This window comes from Antedon bifida, chromosome 9 (assembly GCF_963402885.1).
Source record: "Antedon bifida chromosome 9, ecAntBifi1.1, whole genome shotgun sequence".
Classification (NCBI taxonomy): domain Eukaryota; kingdom Metazoa; phylum Echinodermata; class Crinoidea; order Comatulida; family Antedonidae; genus Antedon; species Antedon bifida.
Window position 1 is genome coordinate 1,027,144 of NC_136234.1, and position 21,793 is coordinate 1,048,936.

A 21,793-nucleotide genomic window follows, 5' to 3' on the forward strand; every position below is an offset into this window, starting at 1 on the left:
ATTAGTTGAATCTCGAAATTATATAGAAAAAGCTATTTATAGCTCCATGCTGGAATAAGTTATAACAAACTTTTGCAAAAATACAATATGTTGCAATTTTAAATTAATACTCAGCCTCACCTCTCAGTTCACTCGCAAGTCACATGGCAGATTCTTCTTGCACAGTCGTCAAATAGGTCTATGTTTTAAATAAAGCTCATGTCTCAGACCAATATTTTCTCTACACGTTCGACCATCATATTATAATATAAAATATTTTTTTAAAAACCCCATACCAATATCTCTTCAAAGTTCAATCAAACCATGGAACTATAATATAAACCAAGTATACAGAACATATATATATATAACAAAAAAATCAAACAGAATAATACAGTTGTAACACTCAAGTAATTTATTCTGACAATTTTAATACACAGGAAAACTCTTGGTAAATGACTATCCCAAACATTAATATAAGCAATGGCACTAATGATTCCATTACTATATTTTAGAAACAAATGTAATATATTGGATATTGGAAACGTTATACAGCATTACATTCCTTTTTTTTTAAATACAAAATATTTTACAAATTAGAGTACGTTTACTATAAATTTTATACATTTTGTACAATCTAAACGGTTTCAGCGGTAAAAAGAAAATCATTATCTCTTTATTTTAAATATGTTAATTGTCAATGCCGTGAACAAACATGACGAAATCTATAAAAAAGGCATTTACACTTGTACAACTAAAACAGTTTTGCTATTATCAACTTCTCACTGACCAAACAAAAGTAAATGTCATTGTGTCACTTGTCAATGTCAAGTGATTAATATGCAGTTAATATCTCTCAGTTTGCTTTTTGAAACATTTATTGTGTTCATGTTGATTTGAATACAACACTGATGTTGATAGAATTGGTGAAATTCTTCTTTCTTTTCTTCATCTGCGAGTTTATGAAAACATTGCTTACATTATTTCTAATCGTCGCCCTCACCCTCTTCATCCTCCTGCTTGATAACAGGTACGCCTGTAAATAAAATAATAATAATAATAAACTTTTATAAAGTGCTATTTACTGATGTCTCACAGCGCTAAAAGACCAACAAGAATTATTGAAAAAGGTGAGATTTTAGAAGTGACTTGAATTGCTTAAGAGATTTGACGGATATGGAGTGGAAGCTGGTTCCAAACAAGTGGCGCTTGTGCACAAAACGCCTGGGGTAAGATTTAAGGTGTGTTTGGAGTAAAACAAGAGGATCAGTGCAAGAATAAAGTGCAAGTACAAAGAACAGTAGGCAATTGTTAACAGAATTAGACTACTAAAACTCTCTAAATGTATTGCTCTCCATTCATTAAGCTATGTCTACACTATCACAATTTATGTGACATATATATACATGATGATGTCATATCACTATCATATTTGGGTATATCACTACCATATTTGGGTATATCACTACCATATTTGGGCACATATTAGTGTAGAGAGAGAGCTTAAGAAAAGAAACAGACAGACAAATAATAATAATTTATATTCATAGCTACAATCTTAATAATTAGTTACCATCTAATTTCTTTAGTTTAGGTAAACGTTTGGTAGCTTGATCTCGCCAATCTCCATCTGCAGTGTGTTTCTCTTCCAGAGGATTGCCTACACAAAAACAAAATAAAAAATACATAAAAACTCAAAATAAAGACAATGAATACTAACATACATTCAATAAATTAACAAAAAGTTAGAATAAATCTCTGTCTACACTATCAAACTTTATGTCATATCACTACCATTTGGCATATTACACTTCTTTATTTGTCAAACTAGTTTGATAGTGTAAACAGAGCTTTATTATAGGTAAAAATCTGTCATTTTTACAATAAAGTTAAATGAACAAAACAAAATGAACCTACCAACAAACACAATGTCTTCAAGAAGTGGCAGACCGGCTAATTTTTCAAATTCTCCAAAGTCTTTAACTGAATTATTTGACATGTAAAGTACCTTAATCAGATAGAAGAGAAAAAATGCAACAATAAAACAAATACAACGCCCTTTGAAACTTGATTATTGTCGGGGTTTTCTGTTAATTCTGGCATTCCGAGTGGTTTTTTTTTAATGGTAAGTTTTGGAAAAGTCTGGATTTTAGATATTTTCTGGTTTTCCGAAGATGGTATTGGTTGGGAAAGTTATTAAATCATATAATTTTCTCTCACCTTTAGTATTTTTTTCTCTCACCTTTATTTTTTTTCTCTCACCTTTAATTTTTTTTCTCTTACCTTTAGTTTTTTTTTCTCTCACCTTTATTTTTTTTCTCTCACCTTTAGTTTTTTTTTCTCACTTTTAGTTTTTTTCTCTCACCTTTAGTTTTTTCAATACTTGAATGCCTTTCAGCTTTTCAATAGAATTGTATGATATCCATAACTCTTGCAGTGTGTCTGCGACAGCTTCCTGTTGAAAGACCATGTATTTGATTACTATCTGGGTTGTTATTGTTCAATGATACTCTTCTTGTATATTACATAGTATTTTGTTTTTTCATTCTGAATGTATCTGAATGTTTTTGACAAAATCTTAGATTATATTGAACTCACCAAACCATTTAAATTCTTGATATTGTTTCTTCCTAAAGATAAAATCTTTAAATTTTCTATAAAGATAAAAATGAGTAATTTATATTTAACTGAAATATACTTGCATGCGGCAAGAGTTGATAATGAAGCGTCCATTTTCTCAATAGGGGGAACTAAATTAACATTCCGACAGAGTGTATATAAAAGTATGTATATCCATGCAAAGAGATTGTATATTCAAAGTATTAAACAGTAAAAGTGGCTGATTCTATATAATCTGATACTGTATTTTCTAATACTGTGCTTACTTAGCCCATTCAAGTTTCCAATTTTTTCTATACAATTTGTTGATAGAGACAGCTGCCTGTTAAAATAAAGAAAGCATAGCAATTATTTTTTCTTTATACAAAATACATAAAAGTAAACAGAAATTTTTTGTTACAAAAGATATAGAACAATTTTATATTAATTATTCTTAAAATGGTATTATTTAACTGAACTTACTCGCATGCGGCAAGAGTTGATAATGAAGCGTCCATTTTCTCAATAGGGGGAACTTGCATGTATAGCCGCACTACTTTTGCTTCTGAAGGTGGACATTCTTTGTTTTTTTCGGCCTAATTTATATAAAATGTTGGTTGAATAAGCAAAGTGAAAAAACAAATTATGTATCAAAATTGTATATAAAATTTAAAATAAATTTAATGATTTGTTGTCAAATGAAGCTGTTATTGTCGACAGTTGATGCCTCATTTTTTAAGGTATTTATTATTTATTGGTCTAGATTAGATGTAAATTATACAGTGCGAAGTAGTTCTTGAGTCAAGAAAATCAGGGAAGAGTTAAAAAGACAAGCAAACCTAGGCCTACCCATTTGGCCAATGCATCTTTGATCGTTGTTCCTTTAGACTGAATAAGAAAAAAGACAAAACACATTTAATTAAAACTAATTACATTTTAAGCTACTATAGAATAGTTACAATATGTAGAAGTTAATAAGAAATATAAAAAAGTATTCCATCATACCATTTTATTATCGAATAATTAACTCTAACCCTCTCTGAATCTGAATCAGTAAAAATGTAAATCATAAAGTTTATGTGTGACCTCTTGTGACCATGGCAATATCAAAGAATGACGGGAAGGAAAAGGATTTTTATCAAGCATTGTTATATTCACTCATATTAATTCACACTATATAACAGTCACACTATTTTTCTTATAAAATAAATATTAAAATATGTTGTTTTGGATTTAAAATTAAGTCTAGAAGAAGATATTTTAGATTTGAATTGCTTATTTAACATTATGATATATATATACGTACGGACTCAACATGTCAAATAATCTGAAACCAAGATGGCAGCCTCCATACCGCAAGTGAGTTTTTGAAGTGGTTTATTTAAAATGATTAAAAACACATTAAATACTGATTTATAACAGTAAATATCAATGTATCTTATGAGATTACTCTATGAAATAACCAGATAATATGCTGGAAATGTTTAGCTAAGAGGCCTAGGCCTAGCTAGGCTAGGCCTATTAAATTAAGCTAGGCTAGCAAGCATACTTTTAGCTACCTACTACGGGTCTAGTAGAGATGCTAGTCAAGTCGCCCTCTAAAATAGTCTAATATGTGATTTATGTATGTGGTTTGGAGTATTGGAGACCCACTTTGATAGTGCTTGCACTGTTGGCAATCCTCATGGTACTCCATCCACACTTCGTTTGTTAATGTTGGTTTCTTTCTGTTTGTATACCTGGAAATTGAATAAATAAATAAATAAATAGACCTGGCCTAGCCCTTTACTCTAGCTAGGCGGTGGCCTATAGCTATAGTTTAAGTAGCCAACCTCCTAGTTATTAATAATAATAAACATTATTTATAGTATAATATAATAAAAATTAATTCATTATAATTAATTAATAAATAATTTATATAAAATAAAAAAGATTTATTTGAAAAAATACAATATTTTCTCAATTTTTAATAACCTAATTTTTGTCAATTTATTATATTTATCCTAATAATGCTTAAATATATTTCATTATTTCCAAATTTCAGCGTTTGCTTTTATCAAGAAAATATATTCATCAATCAGGTTTATTGAAGTACCTTCTTAAAGATGTGAATGGAATTAACAGGTGAGTGATGGTCCAAATTGTATGTATAACTTATAACAGATGTTATGTACTGTATGAGCATGCTCAATTTAGAGCATGCTCAATTTAAAGCATACTGACACTGTAAGTAATAACAATTTAATAATATCTTGTATAATTTTTTTTTTTATGACAGAAGTCTGTTTGCTCCATTTTTAAGATGTCTATCTATTAGTGGTAAGATTTTTGTAAAATGTACTTATTACTAGGAGATATTGCTGTAAATTGTTGGAATCTTGTTTTAATGTCATTGCTTCTACCAACTCAAAAGGCAAATTAACCTAATTCATTGTTGAAATTATGTTATACAAAATGTTAGACTATAATTTTATTTATAGGAATGTCACATCCATCTCAACCAAGAGACTAATATAATAGAGGTTTCAACTTTTGAATTTTCATAAAAATGATTTTTCATAAACTCTAAATTTTCAAAAATTTGTTGTTTAGGACTTCCACATGAGAGATGCACTTTATTGGTAAAATCATCAGCAACACCTGTTCGCTATTGTTCAGACACAGTCAGGAAAGAGGAGGTACTGTATGATTATCTGGCATGGTCAGATGTAGCCATTTTAGCATGGTCAGATGTAGCCATTTTTTATCATCTTGATAATCCTCAAATAAAGCCATTAAAGTTTGATGATTTACCCATATATTTTTATAGCAAATTACAAGTTAAACCAATAACACAATACTGTGCCAAAATTATTGTAACATTTTTTTTTATCCCAGCCAAAAATCGAAACAACTACAGAAGACGATGAACTTTACAAATCAATTGAAGTTAGAGTCAAAGGTCATGATGAAGCCGTGCTTAACAGTTATGAAAAGTTTGTTTCCATGGCAGCCAAAGAATTGGATATAACACTGGATAGTGTGTAAGTAATGAAGGTCTTTTGCTGTCATGCTTGGTTTACAGTTTGTATGGTTTTATTCTACACCTGTCCTTATTAAATTGTAAGTTCTGGGGTTTTGAGCTTTCAATTTCCATAAAAGTTTCTGTATCAGTGTCCAATACAGTAGAACCTACAATTTACGTATGGTACTGGACCGAAAGATGTACGTAAAACATGAGATTCGTAAAATCACATACATTGACCGCAAAATACGTAGATTGTAGCTAAAAATTCTGCCATGTTTGCCTACTTTGTTACTAGCCAAGCTAGTCCTCGCATCTAGCTAGTTATCGGTCATTTTATGCGTATGTTATTTAAAACCATGTTTATAATTTTGACGTAATAAATTGAATTGACATTTTTACATTCTACACTTTATTGTCTTTGCAGAACGAAACCCAAGAAACACATGAAGCGATTATCACTCCTGAAATCACGATTTATTCATAAAAAGCACTTTGTACAATATGAAATCAGAACACATTATAGAGTTATGTTAGTAAGTAGACAAATACTCAATACAACACCTCAACTTTATTGGGAAGGAGATAGGGAAATATTAAATAAATATTTAAAAAAATCTATTATTTTTATTTTAATCATTTGTTTACTTTGTTGATTTTCTCTTATAGTTTAAACATCTAACAGGTTCTACTGCAAGTGTTTTTCTAGAGTACATTCAGAGAAATTTACCTGAAGGAGTGGCGATGAAGGTCACAAAGGTCAGTATTTTCTCGAAGCATTCCGGTGTCTTGACTATAACCCAAACTTTGGAATATATTAATATTTATTTCAATAAACAGCAAAGTTATATTTTGACGTTTTGTTCATTTTTAGTGTGCACTTGAAGCAATGCCAGAATACATCAAACCGCCATCAGATGCTGACCTGGATCAATTAGTCACTGGCCTAGATAAGTTCAAAGTTTAATAATAGTATTCAAGAATCGGCACTGATGAGTTAACACAGTTCAACAAGTTTTGCAAATTGAAATTGAGAGAAAAAAAACTTGAGCAAAACTTGAACTTAGTGGTTGTACATCAAACACAGTGAATATTGGTCTGAAATAATTAGCTACTGCTGTGGGGTTGTGTGAAAGTTTAGGAAACTGACCTGAACTTGTTTACGAAACTGACCTGGAGTTATTTATCACTGACCTGGATAAGGTTTAGCGGCTGCAAATATAATACCATTGGAAATTGGCCTGATATTACTGCTACTGCTGTGGATTGTGTAAAAGTTAAAGAAACTGACCTGGACTTATTTATCACTGACCTGGATAAGATTTAGCAGCTGGCCAGCATAAGAAACTAATATGAATTGGCAGCAACACTGCTCTGGATTGATGGAAGTTTAAGACAAGAAATTAATATTTGTAATTGACCTGAATAAAACACAGCAAAAATGAATGCACTCAGTTCAAACTTGTCCATACTGTTATTATAAATGTCGTTTGTTGCTTAATTTCCATGGTAACAATTGAAAAAGAATACTATTAGTATTGATCAATAAAATATAACACAAAAATTAATTAATTGTATTTTATTCACTGTGTAGTTTTGTTACATTCTCACTCTCGAGGTTATTTATCAGTTATTTTCAGAATTATGTGTACCGCAAACTTTTATCAACATTTGATTTCACATGCAAACAATATTTGTTATTTTTGTTTGTTTTGATGATATTAAAAAGATTTAAAAAAATAAATCATCTGCTTCTATACTTACTCTAATTAGTAATAATATAAATGAAAAAGATAAATTCTAATAATATAATACAATTTAATCAATAATAATATTGTAATTGATTTATATTTAATGCAATAATTAAACTAAGGTGGGCGTTACTACTCTGCGCTCACTGAGCATGCGCATTATGGCGTATTTTGTTTTTACCGGAAAAGAAAGAAAACAAGCACAGCCTAAAATAAGAAATTACCGTGTGACTTCACCACCTGTAAACAAGGAACTGATTTTTGAATGTTACAAAAACAATTTTTTTAAATTTAAAATTCCTTTGCAATAAGTGTTATAGTTTTTAGTAGCCATGTCAGTAAGATATTCATTAAAGGTAGGCTTAAAACGGGAGTGGTTTACGTTGGAAGCTAGGCCCAGCTATGTCATTCTGTCGATATTAACTTTGAGAAGGGGGCGCGGCAGCTTTTTTACAGTGTAGGCCTATCTGCTCATGTGACCATACATGGGCCTAGCTAATTTTTATTTTTAAAAATGGTTTCCAAACTAAGGTGGGTCTGTCGATAATTTGTGTACACTGCTCCCCAATAGTTTCTTATTATATTAAAGATGAAGTTAATCTAAATTTTTAGAAATATTAAAAATAAAATAAATTTTCACTTAAATTTTAAAATTATTGTATATTAAAACAAAAAGGGAGATGAGGAAGATGAAGGTTACTGGAACCAAAAAGAAAAACGGCAGAACTTCTTCGATGATGCAGATGACGAGGTGAGCTGATTGCAAGAAATAGCTTTAAAAATAAATTGTTTGCATAATTTTATGTTTTCAAATATCCATTTACATTTTGATTTAAAAAAAAAATTTTAATCAGATATGCACCACAATTCCACCTATAAAATTATTTGATCTTACTGATGATAAGAAAACATACTGCAGTATACAAAAAAACATAATCCATGTTTTAATTTTCAGAATGAAATAATTGATTGGACAGGTACACGCATAGAGGAGTTCACCGGTTCACAGGTTACATCTGCCAGGGGAACTAACAAAAATGCATCATTTACAAAGCCTTCTAGGCCAGTAGAGATAGCTAACAATTTTCCAAAAACAGGTACAAATAAAGAAATATCCTCCCAGTCTGAACCCAAGCCTGAACAACCCAAGCCAACTCAAACAAGTGCCAGTAAAAGTTATCACAAAAAATCTGCTAGTTTGACGATTGGTAACGTATTGTGTAAATTTATTTTGTCATCCTCCAAACATTTAACATGTTACCATTATCTTCTCTTCTTTTGCCTTCTTTTATAACTAATTCAAATTCATGTACCAATTCATAAGTCTCAGTGCACTTGGTTAAAAAATAAACAAAATTTAACACATAAATATGGTTTGAATTGGAGAACCATCAGTCATTGTTTGATCCAAAATAATGAGTTTGATCCATTATCCACACATTTGACATAGCTACTACCACCCCAGTCTTGCCCCCCCCCCCCCACTTACTAACCAACCTCTGTTCTCTTGGTTCTAAAATAGTTTTTGCTTCATCACTAAGCTTTTTTAACCTTTTAATTTGCACAGCTTATACATCTACAATGTGATTTCTAAACTTAAATTCACTTAATATGTCACTAATTTAAAGTAGATTAATAATGTTAATTCTTCTCATCTGCACTCACATTTAACATGTAATAATAATTGTTTATTTATAAAGATAGTTATCCAGCATAAAAATTAGGGAGCACATTTGTCTGCATTATTTAAAAACGCTACTAACCTAGATAAAAAAATAGCAGAAACTAAAACCACTTAAAAGTTTGCATTGTTATTACAAAATAATAATATCATTAATTTACTTGTATTTATTTTATTATTAATTAAAGGTGAAAAGATATCAAAACCATCATTTATATTAACAACCTCATCAGAAACAGGTACTATCATCTTCATTTCAATTGTTTCTATTTCCACTATACATATGATGGATGCATATCTCTGCTACCTGATGCACTATGAATCTATTGCTTTATAACGTTCTTAAATAATTATTTTTTAGTAGGTACTAAGAACTTGTCCAAACCAACCTCCTCTTCAGCATCGTCTCTTGAATCAGGTACAGTAGGATTGTGTTAAAAAATATGAATAGAGTTTGGCATAAATGAATTTCTAAAACGACATCGCACATTACGTGGTGGGCAAAGTCTAATACCAGACCTATTTTGGTTATAACAACAATGTAATGGATGCGTCGGGTCATTCATAATTTTATGTATTTTGTGCGCAACATCTCGTTTTTCGTAGATTTGAGATAATGGTGTGATATTACATTTAGTGATACGCTGAGCAATTTTTCTTGACATATTCATTTTGTTTTTGCATTGTTTTGTGTTTAAAAAAATGATTTCATTTTGACCTTTTTACTTTGGATATTAATTTCAGCTGTAAAAAGGGACTCCAAATTAAGCCATACTGAAGTTTCTAAATTGTACGCAGAAGTTACTTCACTGAAGAGAAAACTACAGGTGATGAAAACAATGAAGTCTATTTGTATTCTGCTTGTTTATATTTTTTTATTTTATGTCTTTAGGCAATGTGGCCAAGGATTACCAATAGTGAATTAATCACTGTCCTATCAGATAGATGGTATTCTATTTTGTGATTTGGTAACCCCTACTCTTCTTGAATAATGAACTGCGTTCTTTAAAGTGCACACAGGTTATAACTGTGAACACTGGACCTACGGTTTATAGTCATTATTTGAAAAGACTTGTTCCACCACCAGAACAAGGAGCGAGTCGGCCTGAAACCCTTGCCGATGTTGTTGGCTTTTTAGGTACGGTAAACGGCGCCCCTGCCTTAACCGCTCGGCCATTTATTTTGGGCAAAATTGGATAAAGTGCTGTATAATAAGTAATTAATGTTCTGCTCACATTTTTTATCAGAGTTCAGAACGATCAAGATGGGATGCTCCTAAGGTATCAGATACAATAATCAGAATGGTGATGGGAGAGCCTTTCTCATTAGAGATGTACAAGTCGTTACCTGATAAACTTACACTTCTTGATTCAGCTATTGAATATCATGATGGTAACTCTATTACTGCAGTAAGTATTGAAATTCAGCTATAAAATACAATGATGTTAACTCTATTACTGCAGTAAGTATTGAAATTCAGCTATTAAGTACCATGATGGTAACTCTATTACTGCAGTAAGTATTAAAATTCAGCTTTTGAATAACAATACGGTTACTCTATTACTGCAGTAAGTATTGAAATTCAACCATTGAATACCATGATGGTAATACTATTACTGCAGTAAGTATTGAAAATCAACCATTGAATACCTTGACGGTAACTTTATTACTGCAGTAAGATTATTTGCTGTGTTAGATTTATCAAAACAAAAAGACCTTTTAGATATACATCATGAAATTAAGTGATTTAATGGTAAGCTACTGAGAAGAAGATTCCGAATCTCAGTTCAGTCAATAAATAATAATGATTTATGTTCACAAAATACACACACACAACCCAAAATAGCTTGAGAGATATTTTCACAGTGGGAAAATGTAATTGTAATTTTTATATTTTTAGATTGTTTTATTTCTCAAGAAGACATTAAAGAATTCAATATTTATTAGTGAACTGCGTAAAAGACCTGTAGCAATAAACCACTATGCAGTGTATCTACGGTCAATGGGAGATGAAGAAGTTTTAGCCTCGCAGCTCCAGTAAGTTGTCTTCACCTCCAATCAATTCAAAGACCTCCAATTATTATGTACAGTACTGTAATTCATTCTTGGCTACTCCACACCTGTAAAGGTATAAACCACCACTTGACAGTTTGTTGATTAAATGTGGCCAGTCCTATTGTTATCTAATTAACTGTGGATCCGAATTTCATCTGTCGAAAAACTGTAATAGCAGTTTTTAAGTTCCTTGTTGTATTGGTTTTATCATCTATTCTTTTATCGGTAATTTGTTTACTTTTATTTTTAGAATTCTTGGACGAAAAGAGGAAGCAGCTGTAAGTATATTTTTAAAATCCATTTTATCATTTTATCTTACTTTCTAAAGCACTTGATGGTTGTCAAGAGGAAACGTTTACTCATGTTTTATCATATTGTATTTTTTAGATGTGCAGATACCGGTTAACTCTGCAGGAAAGCTCACCACAAGCTAGATATCAAAGTATGAAAAAATGCACTGAGTAAGTACTTGAAACACTCAATTCATGAACTTAATGAGGTCGGAATATGTTCATATAAACCTTAACTTATTCATGTCTGAGGTAAGAAAATGCTTAATGGACAATTCCTTTATATTTTATTAGTTCATATTTTGAGGGATCCAAGATACTTCATCGTGAAACAGTATTACTTCGTGAACAGTGTTCACTGTTAAATAAACAGATTTTAATTGAGGTAAGTACACAATGATTTGATTTATAAATTTAGTTTAGCATTATATAATTGTTATAAATTTAAGCTAAAATTGATATCATATTGAAACTGTAAGAATTAAAGTGTCTCATCAAACTCCTTTAGTACACCCCTATTCAAGGACACCTCTATTAAGTGGACTGAATTGGCCTCAGAATAAAGTTGAATACATGGAACGATTTTTATGGCATATAAGATAGACACTGTATTAGTAATATCATTGTACTCCATACACTAATACCATCATACAAGTAGTAACCATTTCATTGTTTCTATTCTAAGGGTGCAGACTCTAAAGCAAGTAGAGAAAGAAAACCACCTTTTGCAGATTGTCCAAAAGAAGCAGAATTATATTTTCTACCGTTGATAACAACTTTATATTATTGTTGTAAATATCATTTTAACCAATCACAGGTGTGTGGACATTTCTATCTATGTACAGTATTGTATTTTCATGAAGTTTAAAAAAGATCTAGGCAATGAATCCTCAGTTATAAGTATTCAAAAAAGTGTATTCTCAAAATATATCAAATTGGGGTGGAAGTAATGTTTACTAATCAACTGTCTATTTTGATCTGTATGTTGTTTTTACAGTCATCAATAAGTAGTCCAGAATCTTTAGTTAAAGAATTTAATATGAGCGAGAAGCAGTATGTAATGACAGCAGCTAAAGCATGTGCTAACCAACGTAAATGGGCCGACTTAGACACGCTGTTAGCACCAAAGGTATTCAAATCATTTTTTCTCTTAATATAATATACTGTATTTATTTAATTAATGTTGTCTATTTAATTGTAATCTAAGTTTTTGCTAACCATAATTTCATTGGTGTTGTGTTTTTAGATTGGTGTTCTTTTTTCAATTCTCTTTTTTAACATTGTTTTTTAAAAACAGAAATGGATAATGAAAACCAAGAAACCAACAGTGGGCTTTGATAGAATTGTGGGAATTTTATTGAAAGCAAAAGCGCCAAACGATGTAAGTGTTTATATTCACATTCATTTTAACAAACCTCCCAAAAGTGGGCGCAACAGCTATGAGCAGTCACTAACTAAATCCAGGGGCCTCGGAGCTTATAGAATGTGTTTTCTTACTTAATCGATTTTCAAAAACGTATTCAATAGAGCTCTGCTCAATTCCAATTCTTCAAATTAATGAATTTGTTTGTCTTTCAGATATTACAAAAATACATGTTGATGATGGATGATACAACTAAGAGATTAGAAACTGCCAAGAAGTACAAGATCCATTCTGTTGTCATAGAGACACTAAAACAAATGCGAGACTTAAGAGGCTTGCAGAATTACAGGACTGAGGTCACGTATGGGTCAAGTGAGGACATTCAACTTCAAACACTTTTAAAGAACACTGTAAGTATTAATTAAAGATGTATTGTCCCCCTGAAAAAATAATTATTAAACACTTTTCTGTTGAATATACCATTTTGACCAAAAATTAGATCAAATAGAAATGTATTAACCTGAAAAAACTGTCAAATTTTATAAGTATTTTAGACAAAGAAGATTAACAACATGCTTATTTTTTTTCAGAGTATAAAATGGAAGACATGAATGTAGTTTTACAATTGGTTGACCCCAACCTATGTGGTTTGTATTTTACCTGATAACTTATCCAACTTTAGTACCACACAGTGTACAAACACAAACTTGACCAATACAAAATGGACAGGAAATTTATCAACAAGGTCCGACAGCAACAGTTTGTTCTAAGAGACTAATGTTATATTGACCTAGATTTAACATGTCAGTGAGCATACACATGGATAGAATTAAACAGTAAATTATTGTGTATATATCCTTCATTATTGTCTTTCCAATTTTAACTGTACAATATATATAAAAGAATGTGTCACCTTTAGTAAACGATGTTGTGAGTGGAATGAACAGTGGGTTGTTTTGTTTGGTTAAAAAAAGCAATGAACATTTATATTATATATAAGAGAATCAGAAGCAGCAATGACTGCTGGGATGTTCTTCCTTTTGAACCATTCCGAGTGAAGCTATAAAATGCAAAAATATGAAATAAGTCCTTCGCAATAAATATAAATTATGTAACAAATTTGTGTTTAGCTGCTGGTTGAAATATATGTTTTATCGTATTACAATGAAGAGTAAAGGGTCTTTCACACCTGTTCCGGCACGCTTCCGGTCCGGCGCCGGCAAATCCAATCGAACGTCCATGTTTCGTTTTTACGCGGCTACGCGCATATCGATTGGCGCATAGCCGCGTGGAGCGTCGTCAAAACGAAACATTGATGTTCGATTCGCCGGACCGGAACCGTGCCGGAACAGGTGTGAAAGGCCCTTTACAGTATTGTAGTGGAGTGCTTGCAATAAATGATATAATATTGACAGATTATAATTACACATTCCAAATTACAGTTTCAAACTTGTGGTGTACTTTAGTTTCCTATCACATCACCTAGCAAATCTACACAGTTTACACATACAGGAGCGTCAATATCTAAATATAGGTAAACTGGTAAATACAAAGAACATTTGCTCTCTATCAAATATTGTAAATAGATTTTAAATGAATATGAAATATATAATTATCGTTTTAGAAATGTAAGAATGTATTCTTTTAAATTTTATTATTTTTATATTGCGTGAACTATATTAAAAGCACCTTTGAGTTTTACGTAAAATAAAGTACAAATAACCTATTTCCACATCGTTGTCTTTTTATACAAATTCTCATCTAATACTATGGTTATATACAATAATTATTTATATATAAAAGTATCAGAGGTAGCTTTTATTTGTATCTAAGTGAAATTGCTGTAGAAGCAACTGTTCACTAGATTTTCAAGTTTATAAAAACATGAAATGTGACATTTATAAATAAGTGATGATTACAGTATACAGTATTCATAATTAATATTCTTGATTTTGTTTCTTTTCTTCCATAATTTCTTGAGTTTTGCTATAACTAACGTGATGTAGATCCATGTAAATCTTGATCAGGGCTTCGGCTAATAACACTTTCATAACGTAATCCCAGTACTGGAAAAAATTAAAACGATTTGAATGTGATACTTAAGTTGTAATTAAAAAAACATAGCAAATATGTTGCAAAACATAACATGTACTACATATTTTGCATTTTACCTTATTCCAACAACTTAATTACCCATAATGCAAGATTAATTGTTTTACCTTAGGACCTTTGGCACAAAATATCTTGACAAGTGTTTCAACTACAGTTTCCACTTGCTCATCTGAGAACATGTGTAGTGGTACTTGAAAGTCCAAGTCAGCTGAAAAGAAGTGTATTCATTTTAACAGTCAACTATCTAGTATTTATTATTGTTCATGTAAACACAAGTGTAAAAGTTCATATCAGAATCAATTAAACTTTATTTATTACCAGATGCCCAGAATCAACTCATAACATAAATAATAATTGATATACAAAATGAAATTTCTTTCTGCCTGTTTTATCGTTTTGATTTAGCTTTTTGCTTATTTCCTCTCCATTGATATCCAGCCACCGATACCCACAGCATTTTTTCAGTAATTTACCCTTTGATTAATAATTGATATACAAATATATTTACCTTTTTTTGGACCACCCTGTTTGAAAGAAATATGTCGTTTACTAAATTTACTCTGAAAAATAAAAACAAAATTGTGTGTTTAATTTTATTTCCATATTGATTCACATGGTTAAGGGATAGTATGAACATAGAGCCAATAACGGTATGAACATGCGACATTCTGTAGTATCTGTTATTTAAGGTCTTTATCAATTCCTTATATGGGCAATTCTCACCGTTCCTTGGAATATGTCTCTTAAGTACTGCTCATTTTTCCAAACCATATACGCTATCTCCTCCAGTTGCAATTCATCAATGTCTCTATGTAAATAAAGCAATACTAAAATATTAACACATTTAAACATAAATTTATTTAGAGCATGAAACATAAAGGCTAATTTACTAACACAAACAATTAGTAATGGTAAGTGGATATCAAAAATGTAGAATCTAGGCCTATGTTCGTATTTCTACCAAAAATGCGGAGCGGATGGGCGGCAAACCGCGCAGGATAGATACAGATTCTACGTGGGACAAACATGCGGTTTTTCTCTTAACGTTAAAGCCTGTCCATGTAAATTGGTCTTAATACTGTACTGTTTTGTTAGTACTATAGTAACAGTAGAACCCCTCCCTATTGAGCCTTGTGCTTGTCCCTTACTAGCAGTGTCCCCTGAATAGGGGTGTCCCCCAAAGGAGAGGTTCTACTGAATAATGTAATGCTAATGCAACAACCACAAAGAAGTACAAAATCAGCAAAACATACCTAACTTGTAGAATCCTATTCTCAAGTCTACATTCATACTCATCATCCATTACACTGACTGTCTCTATCGTCTTGTAACCATAATTCACTACGTCTTTTCTTCCAGTTATTCCAAAGTTAAAAAGATCAGTTTTCTGTTTTTTAGAGCAAGCCGGGTTAACCTTTTCATTCCAAAGCTGTGAAAATCTTTTTCTTGATTTACGTTTATCAACATCCTTTTTAAGGGTAGAAACAGCACTAGTAGATGGTAAACAAGGCTTGGAATTTATCGATAAAATCTTAATTGAACCCAGATTATTTTTCATCGTGCCTCGATCCTTAAATTTATATTTTGGTTTCTTGGTCACATTGGTTGTCTCACAGTCTTCACTTATGGTTGTGTCACAAGAATCAAAATTCAATCGAGTACACTTCTTAAAATGTCTATCTACTAATGGCAATCTCTTTCTTTTCCCAAATACAGGACTACTTATTTCTTTTGGTGATCTTGGATTCATATCACTAAGAGATATCATATTCATAAGACCATCAGGAGCTTCTTTACCAGATAGTTGTTGGGAGAAGCTGACTCTCGGGAGATCGTCATCAGATGTATCTGTTGTAAATACACAAGGCTCTGTTGATTCTATTTCATGTCCGTTGATCCCTTCATCTTTTTCCTCATCACTGATTAATTCAGGGGATATTGCTAGTAATTCACTTTCATGTTTCTCATTTGGTGAACTCTGACATTGATTTTCATCCTCATATGACATCATTTGAGTCTCTGTTCCAATAGTTTCATCAACATTACATGTTTTATACTTATAAACAACCTCTTTACCAGTGTCCATAACCACTTTTTGAGGAAGGCAACTGGAAAGTTGTTTTTTGGCAAGGCAATTTTCTTCACCCGTTTCATCTGTTGAAAAATCTGGTGATGGACGCCTTTTGAATTTCTTGACAGGTTTTACAATTATCCAGCTGTCGTCGTCGTCTTCACTTGTGTCCGACTGTGTTGAATCTTTTCCTCCGTTTTCTTGAGAAATTCTCTTGGGAAAACTTTCAGTTTTTGCAGAATGTGTCGGAAGATAATCATCCTCTCCCACATCTGAAATGATATTTATATCATCAAATTCTGAAATGTTTTTCTCAGTCAGGTTTGTGCTAGTGCTTGTTAGTGATTTCTCACTTGTTTCCCTAAGAACATCACCTACTGACAATGCAGATTCTTCTACTATGCTTGGTTTTTGTAGAAAATCATCATTTACAACTTGAAGTGTCCTTTCTTCCATTTCTTCTTTTTTTGTGGGAACAAAATTGTCAATTATATCACCTTTTGTAAAGCCACCCGTCATTAGGTTGTGATATTGTTGATCATTTACACTCGGATCTGATTTAATTTGACTTTCACTGTTGTTTTCTTTGTTAGGTAGTTCATTTATCTTTGGACAGTCAACACTGCTAGACCTTCTAGCTTTTTTAGGTAACCTCTCGTTGGGTTTCAAATGATCTTTATTTTGTCTTTTTAAAGAAAGTTTACTTCTTCTTCGCTTTTTTGGACCTTTATTTTGTAACGTAATAGATTTTAGTGCTTTTGGGTTCAATAAATTAGCTGTCGCTTTGGATTTACAGGCATTTTGTAGTCCTAACAGAGCTGCTTGGTCAGAAGTATTTTTTGATTTACTTTTTTCTGTAACTTTGTTATGTAGTGCACATTCATTTGTGATGTTTTCTTTAACAGTGACATCCTGAAGGTGTACATTCGTTTCTTTTTTCAGTTTACGATCTACCTTGTTTTCAATTTTAATTTTTGTCAATGTATCTTGAACCTTGACATTTGAAATGGTATCTTGAACCTTGACATCTGACATGGTGTCTTGAACTTTGACATCTTTAAGATCCTCCACATCTGGAAAAACAGTCTGTGACATCACCTTCCCATTGGACAACCAATCCTCTGTGTCTTTATTATCTGCTTCACATTCCATAATCACTGCATCACCATCACTTTTTCCACATTCTTTGTGCATATGTTTATCACTTCTTCCACATTCTTTGTGCATATGTTTATCACTTCTTCCACATTCGTTGTGCATATGTTTATCACTTCTTCCACATTCGTTGTGCATATGTTTATCACTTCTTCCACATACGTTGTGCATATGTTTATCACTTCTTCCACATTCTTTGTGCATATGTTTATCACTTCTTCCACATTCGTTGTGCATATGTTTATCACTTCTTCCACATTCGTTGTGCATATGTTTATCACTTCTTCCACATTCTTTGTGCATATGTTTATCACTTCTTCCACATTCGTTGTGCATATGTTTATCACTTCTTCCACATTCTTTGTGCATATGTTCATCACTTCTTCCACATTCTTTGTGCATATTTTTATCACTTTCTCCACATTTTTGATGCATATTTTTCTCAATTAAGTCATTTTCAATAAACTCAGCAGCAGACAGTTTAACTTTCTCTTTTTCCATATCTTCCAAGCTTTCATTTTGCAGCATAAATCCTGCATCTTCCTTTAAATCTGTTTTGATTGCTTTGGTTCTGTGATTGACACTATAGCAAAGTTAGTGTAAAAAAATAATATTGTTTTTATAAAAGAAATAATCTTACTTGAATAAAAGTATAAATCTTTGGGGTGGTGTTTGACATCAGTTGGAAGAATGGCAGTAGCCTATAACACGTAAAAGTCTACTTACATTCTTTTTAGATGGGCCTTTTTTTTATGAGCAGACTCTGTAGCTAATTTCGCTGTTTCTTCTTTGCTAAAGTAGTCACTTATTCCAAGCTGTTTTTTGGGCAATTGAGATGAACTCATCAGAATGGATGTTGACTGGTCATCATCGATTGCTGCTGCTGCTGTTGTTGTTGGACACACAGTTACTTTTAACTTTTCATCAAATAAATCCAATGACCTGAATGTATCTATAAAGTATACAACCAATATCCTGTATTTATTTGTAATTATCTTTAAACACGCAACTTATACCTTCATTCAGAAATGAAACTGTGATAGCAAATAAGTTTTCATTACCTTTTTCATCTGGCAGTATGAATGATTGATAAACTTCTTTATCCACAAAATGAAAGCCATACTTAATCATGGATCCTATTTTTTAATGATAAAATAGGTTATTAATATTAGTAAGACACTAGGATGTCTAGAAAACTAAGGAGATTGAGGAAATTCGGTTTCCCATTCAACGTTGCTTAACTTTGGTGATCTGACGAGAACCGGTGTATCAACGCAGTATGGCCGTATATCCAAAACGCAGTATGGCCGTATATAAAACTATAAGACCTAAGATATCTTAGTTTTCTAGACACCCAAGACGCTTGCACATTTTTATGAATTATTCTGGCCCACAAATATCAATAATTATATGGTAATATAATTATTGCTATCCAACAAATTGAAAAAACATACAAAAATCAACATCATTAAAAGACTCTTGGGTGGGCTTCTTTTTGAGATGGGCTTCTTTTTGATGTTTTACGATATGGGATTATAATTGAGGATGATACTTTAAGAAGGATCATCAACAAAAACAAGAAAAAAAATAAATTTAAAAAAATGTAGGCTTATCACTATCAGTATCTTTGCAATCTGTAAGAAGATAAAAATTTTGTTAAAATGCATCTTACCAATACCAATCTCAACTTGCTCATCTTTTCTCTTTTTATTGGTTTTTCTTTGACTTTCAGCAAATCTTCTTCCAATTGGTTCCTTTAACAACATTAGCAATTCCTTCACACAAGATAAATTGCAGAAATTAATTTAAATATAAAAATGTAAAAAATAGATAGGCCTAGGTAGGTGCAGATTGAGAAGAATGCTATTTTAAAAAATTGTTTAAATTACCTGTAGACAGTGATCATTGAACCAACCACTTTCCCTACGGTTCTTGTAATATATGCTTAGTTGTAAAAGCAAAACATGATATTTTCCAATCTGAAAAAAAAAAGGGTCAAGTTATGAAAAAAGAAGGTAACTACCAATAATAGGCCTACTACTACTAGACATATTACTAGTACTATACATCATATGGTTGGTTACTAGCCTAGTAAAGTTACTCTTGACTTAGCTATAGTAGTAGGCCTCCCTAGAGAGAGTGGACTAGTAGTGCTGTAGTAGTACTAACTGAGTAGTAGTTCGGGCCCAACTATGTGGACGTTCGGGCCAAATTTTGTGGATGTTCGGGCCCAGCATAATTAGACGATCGGGCCGATTATAAAAATAAAGGAAAGAATTGGATTTATAATTGTTCACCATAAAGTAAATTAAATGTGTTCTTTCCACGAGTTCATGATACAAATGTAATAAATTGATTAATCTTTTTCTGTGCTTTCTAACGTACGTGCACGTGGTGTTTGTTGTGCTGATGATAAAACTAACTCATCAAAAACTGACAAGTTAAAATCTAGCTAGGCCTAGATATTCTTGGTTTTGAACTAAACCATTCATAAAAGGTCAGTTTCTGCTAGACGGTATATTTTTGGTAGCAAAAAATAACATAAGAATAAAATAAAAGAACATCAATCAAGCCCACGACTGCTGCTACACGTCAGCTATCTATGATTGCCCCAATTATTATTGTCCGTGGCCCTGATCGTCTGTTTACTTAGTTACTAAGTTAGTAGTAGTAGTAGGCCTACTAGTAGCACCGCCAAGCAAAGCCAGGCTAGGCCTAGCCTTATTTAGCTTAGTTCTAGTAGTCTAGTAGTAGGCCTATAGGCTAGCTAGCTACTACTAGTCTAAGTAGTACCCTATCTCTATATAGGCTAGGCCTAAATAGCTAGCGGCCTAGCCTAGCTAGCCTAGGCCTCCTACTAGACCTAGGCTAGTAAGTAGGCCTAGGCCCTAGTTAGGCCTAGTAGTAGACCTACCTAGGCTAGCTACCTAACTAGGGGCGCCTAGACGGAAATACCTAGCTAGTAGGCCTGGCCCTGGATCGTTAGTAGGTTATTATCTATTAATTATTAGAGGTATTCGCTAATAATAATACAGTTAATAATTATTTACCCGCAAAATAAAGCTTTTTTTTCTAAGCATCTTATATTTGTTTTCAAAGTACCGCGAATCGCGCCGCCGGTGGACACGACGGATGGCTATAATAGGCTGAATGGCTGATGGCGCTAAATTTTATAGAAAAGGAAGGTGGCGCTATTTGTGCTGAAAACGTCACCAAAATCACTAAAAACCCTGCTTAAATTGGTCACAACTTCACTGATACTCATCCGATCTTGTTCGGGAAAAGTAAAATTTGTCTAAAAAGTAATAATCTTTACAGCAAATATAAATATTAACTAATGCTACCTATTTTTTTCGGGACTTTTGATTTAAACGCAACCCACTCGTGATATTTTTCAGCGTAAAAACAGTAAAATCGGTTGAAATTACCCTGCTATGATGAATACAAATTCCTTTACAGCCAAAGCCGCTGATGAAGACTCCATTCCATAGCTCAATTTATTTTGTAAATTATATATGAGTGCATTTGATTGGTTAAGTACTTTTTTCCGGACCAATCAAATTTGTGAAGCCTCTTCTAGAAACTCCACCCATCGTGCTTAAGCGTTAGAATAGCCATGATGGTAAGCACGACCGAAAAACACTCGTCAAAGATCTGATAAAATAAATGCTTTATTCATATTTTTATGAATTAAAAACATGATAGTAGGCTGAATAATAAAATGGAGATTCTTA

The 21,793-nt window shown here is 32.1% G+C and overlaps 4 protein-coding genes across 10 annotated transcripts; 2 read left to right on the forward strand and 2 right to left on the reverse strand.

The window, feature by feature from the left end:
* Positions 1 to 371: 371 nt before the first annotated feature.
* LOC144851649 (dynein axonemal light chain 1-like) lies at positions 372 to 3,699 on the reverse strand. Its single transcript, XM_078709211.1, has 9 exons — positions 3,583 to 3,699; positions 3,427 to 3,465; positions 3,061 to 3,173; positions 2,865 to 2,920; positions 2,578 to 2,633; positions 2,345 to 2,434; positions 1,897 to 1,987; positions 1,553 to 1,639; positions 372 to 1,015 (listed from the first exon to the last, which is right to left on the reverse strand). Exons 1-9 carry the CDS (start codon positions 3,583 to 3,585, stop codon positions 966 to 968), a joined length of 585 nt encoding a protein of 194 aa, XP_078565337.1. The 5' UTR covers positions 3,586 to 3,699; the 3' UTR covers positions 372 to 965.
* Positions 3,700 to 3,853: 154 nt separating this feature from the next.
* Positions 3,854 to 7,139, forward strand: LOC144851648 (small ribosomal subunit protein uS10m-like). The gene is made up of 8 exons (XM_078709210.1): positions 3,854 to 3,936; positions 4,622 to 4,701; positions 4,856 to 4,896; positions 5,170 to 5,255; positions 5,455 to 5,600; positions 6,009 to 6,117; positions 6,251 to 6,340; positions 6,456 to 7,139. The coding sequence occupies exons 1-8, from the start codon at positions 3,916 to 3,918 to the stop codon at positions 6,546 to 6,548; spliced, it is 666 nt and encodes a 221-aa protein (XP_078565336.1). The 5' UTR covers positions 3,854 to 3,915; the 3' UTR covers positions 6,549 to 7,139.
* Positions 7,140 to 7,528: 389 nt separating this feature from the next.
* Positions 7,529 to 13,574, forward strand: LOC144852109 (spermatogenesis-defective protein 39 homolog). 7 transcript variants are annotated; one of them, XM_078709819.1, is made up of 16 exons: positions 7,529 to 7,688; positions 8,009 to 8,083; positions 8,288 to 8,540; positions 9,202 to 9,252; positions 9,375 to 9,431; positions 9,758 to 9,840; positions 10,261 to 10,422; positions 10,914 to 11,050; positions 11,319 to 11,346; positions 11,456 to 11,529; positions 11,653 to 11,743; positions 12,044 to 12,175; positions 12,356 to 12,487; positions 12,656 to 12,739; positions 12,937 to 13,131; positions 13,312 to 13,574. In XM_078709819.1, exons 1-16 carry the CDS (start codon positions 7,665 to 7,667, stop codon positions 13,330 to 13,332), a joined length of 1,599 nt encoding a protein of 532 aa, XP_078565945.1. In that variant the 5' UTR covers positions 7,529 to 7,664; the 3' UTR covers positions 13,333 to 13,574. The 7 variants fall into 7 exon arrangements, with proteins under 7 accessions (XP_078565945.1, XP_078565946.1, XP_078565950.1 ...); XM_078709820.1 differs by having other exon boundaries at positions 9,378 to 9,431; XM_078709824.1 differs by having other exon boundaries at positions 8,288 to 8,429.
* Positions 12,692 to 21,191, reverse strand: LOC144852106 (uncharacterized). The gene is made up of 10 exons (XM_078709814.1): positions 21,110 to 21,191; positions 19,949 to 20,038; positions 19,732 to 19,834; positions 19,121 to 19,195; positions 18,786 to 19,011; positions 16,087 to 18,642; positions 15,557 to 15,641; positions 15,342 to 15,393; positions 14,941 to 15,041; positions 12,692 to 14,787 (listed from the first exon to the last, which is right to left on the reverse strand). Exons 1-10 carry the CDS (start codon positions 21,137 to 21,139, stop codon positions 14,659 to 14,661), a joined length of 3,447 nt encoding a protein of 1,148 aa, XP_078565940.1. The 5' UTR covers positions 21,140 to 21,191; the 3' UTR covers positions 12,692 to 14,658.
* Between the last annotated feature and the right edge of the window lie 602 nt (positions 21,192 to 21,793).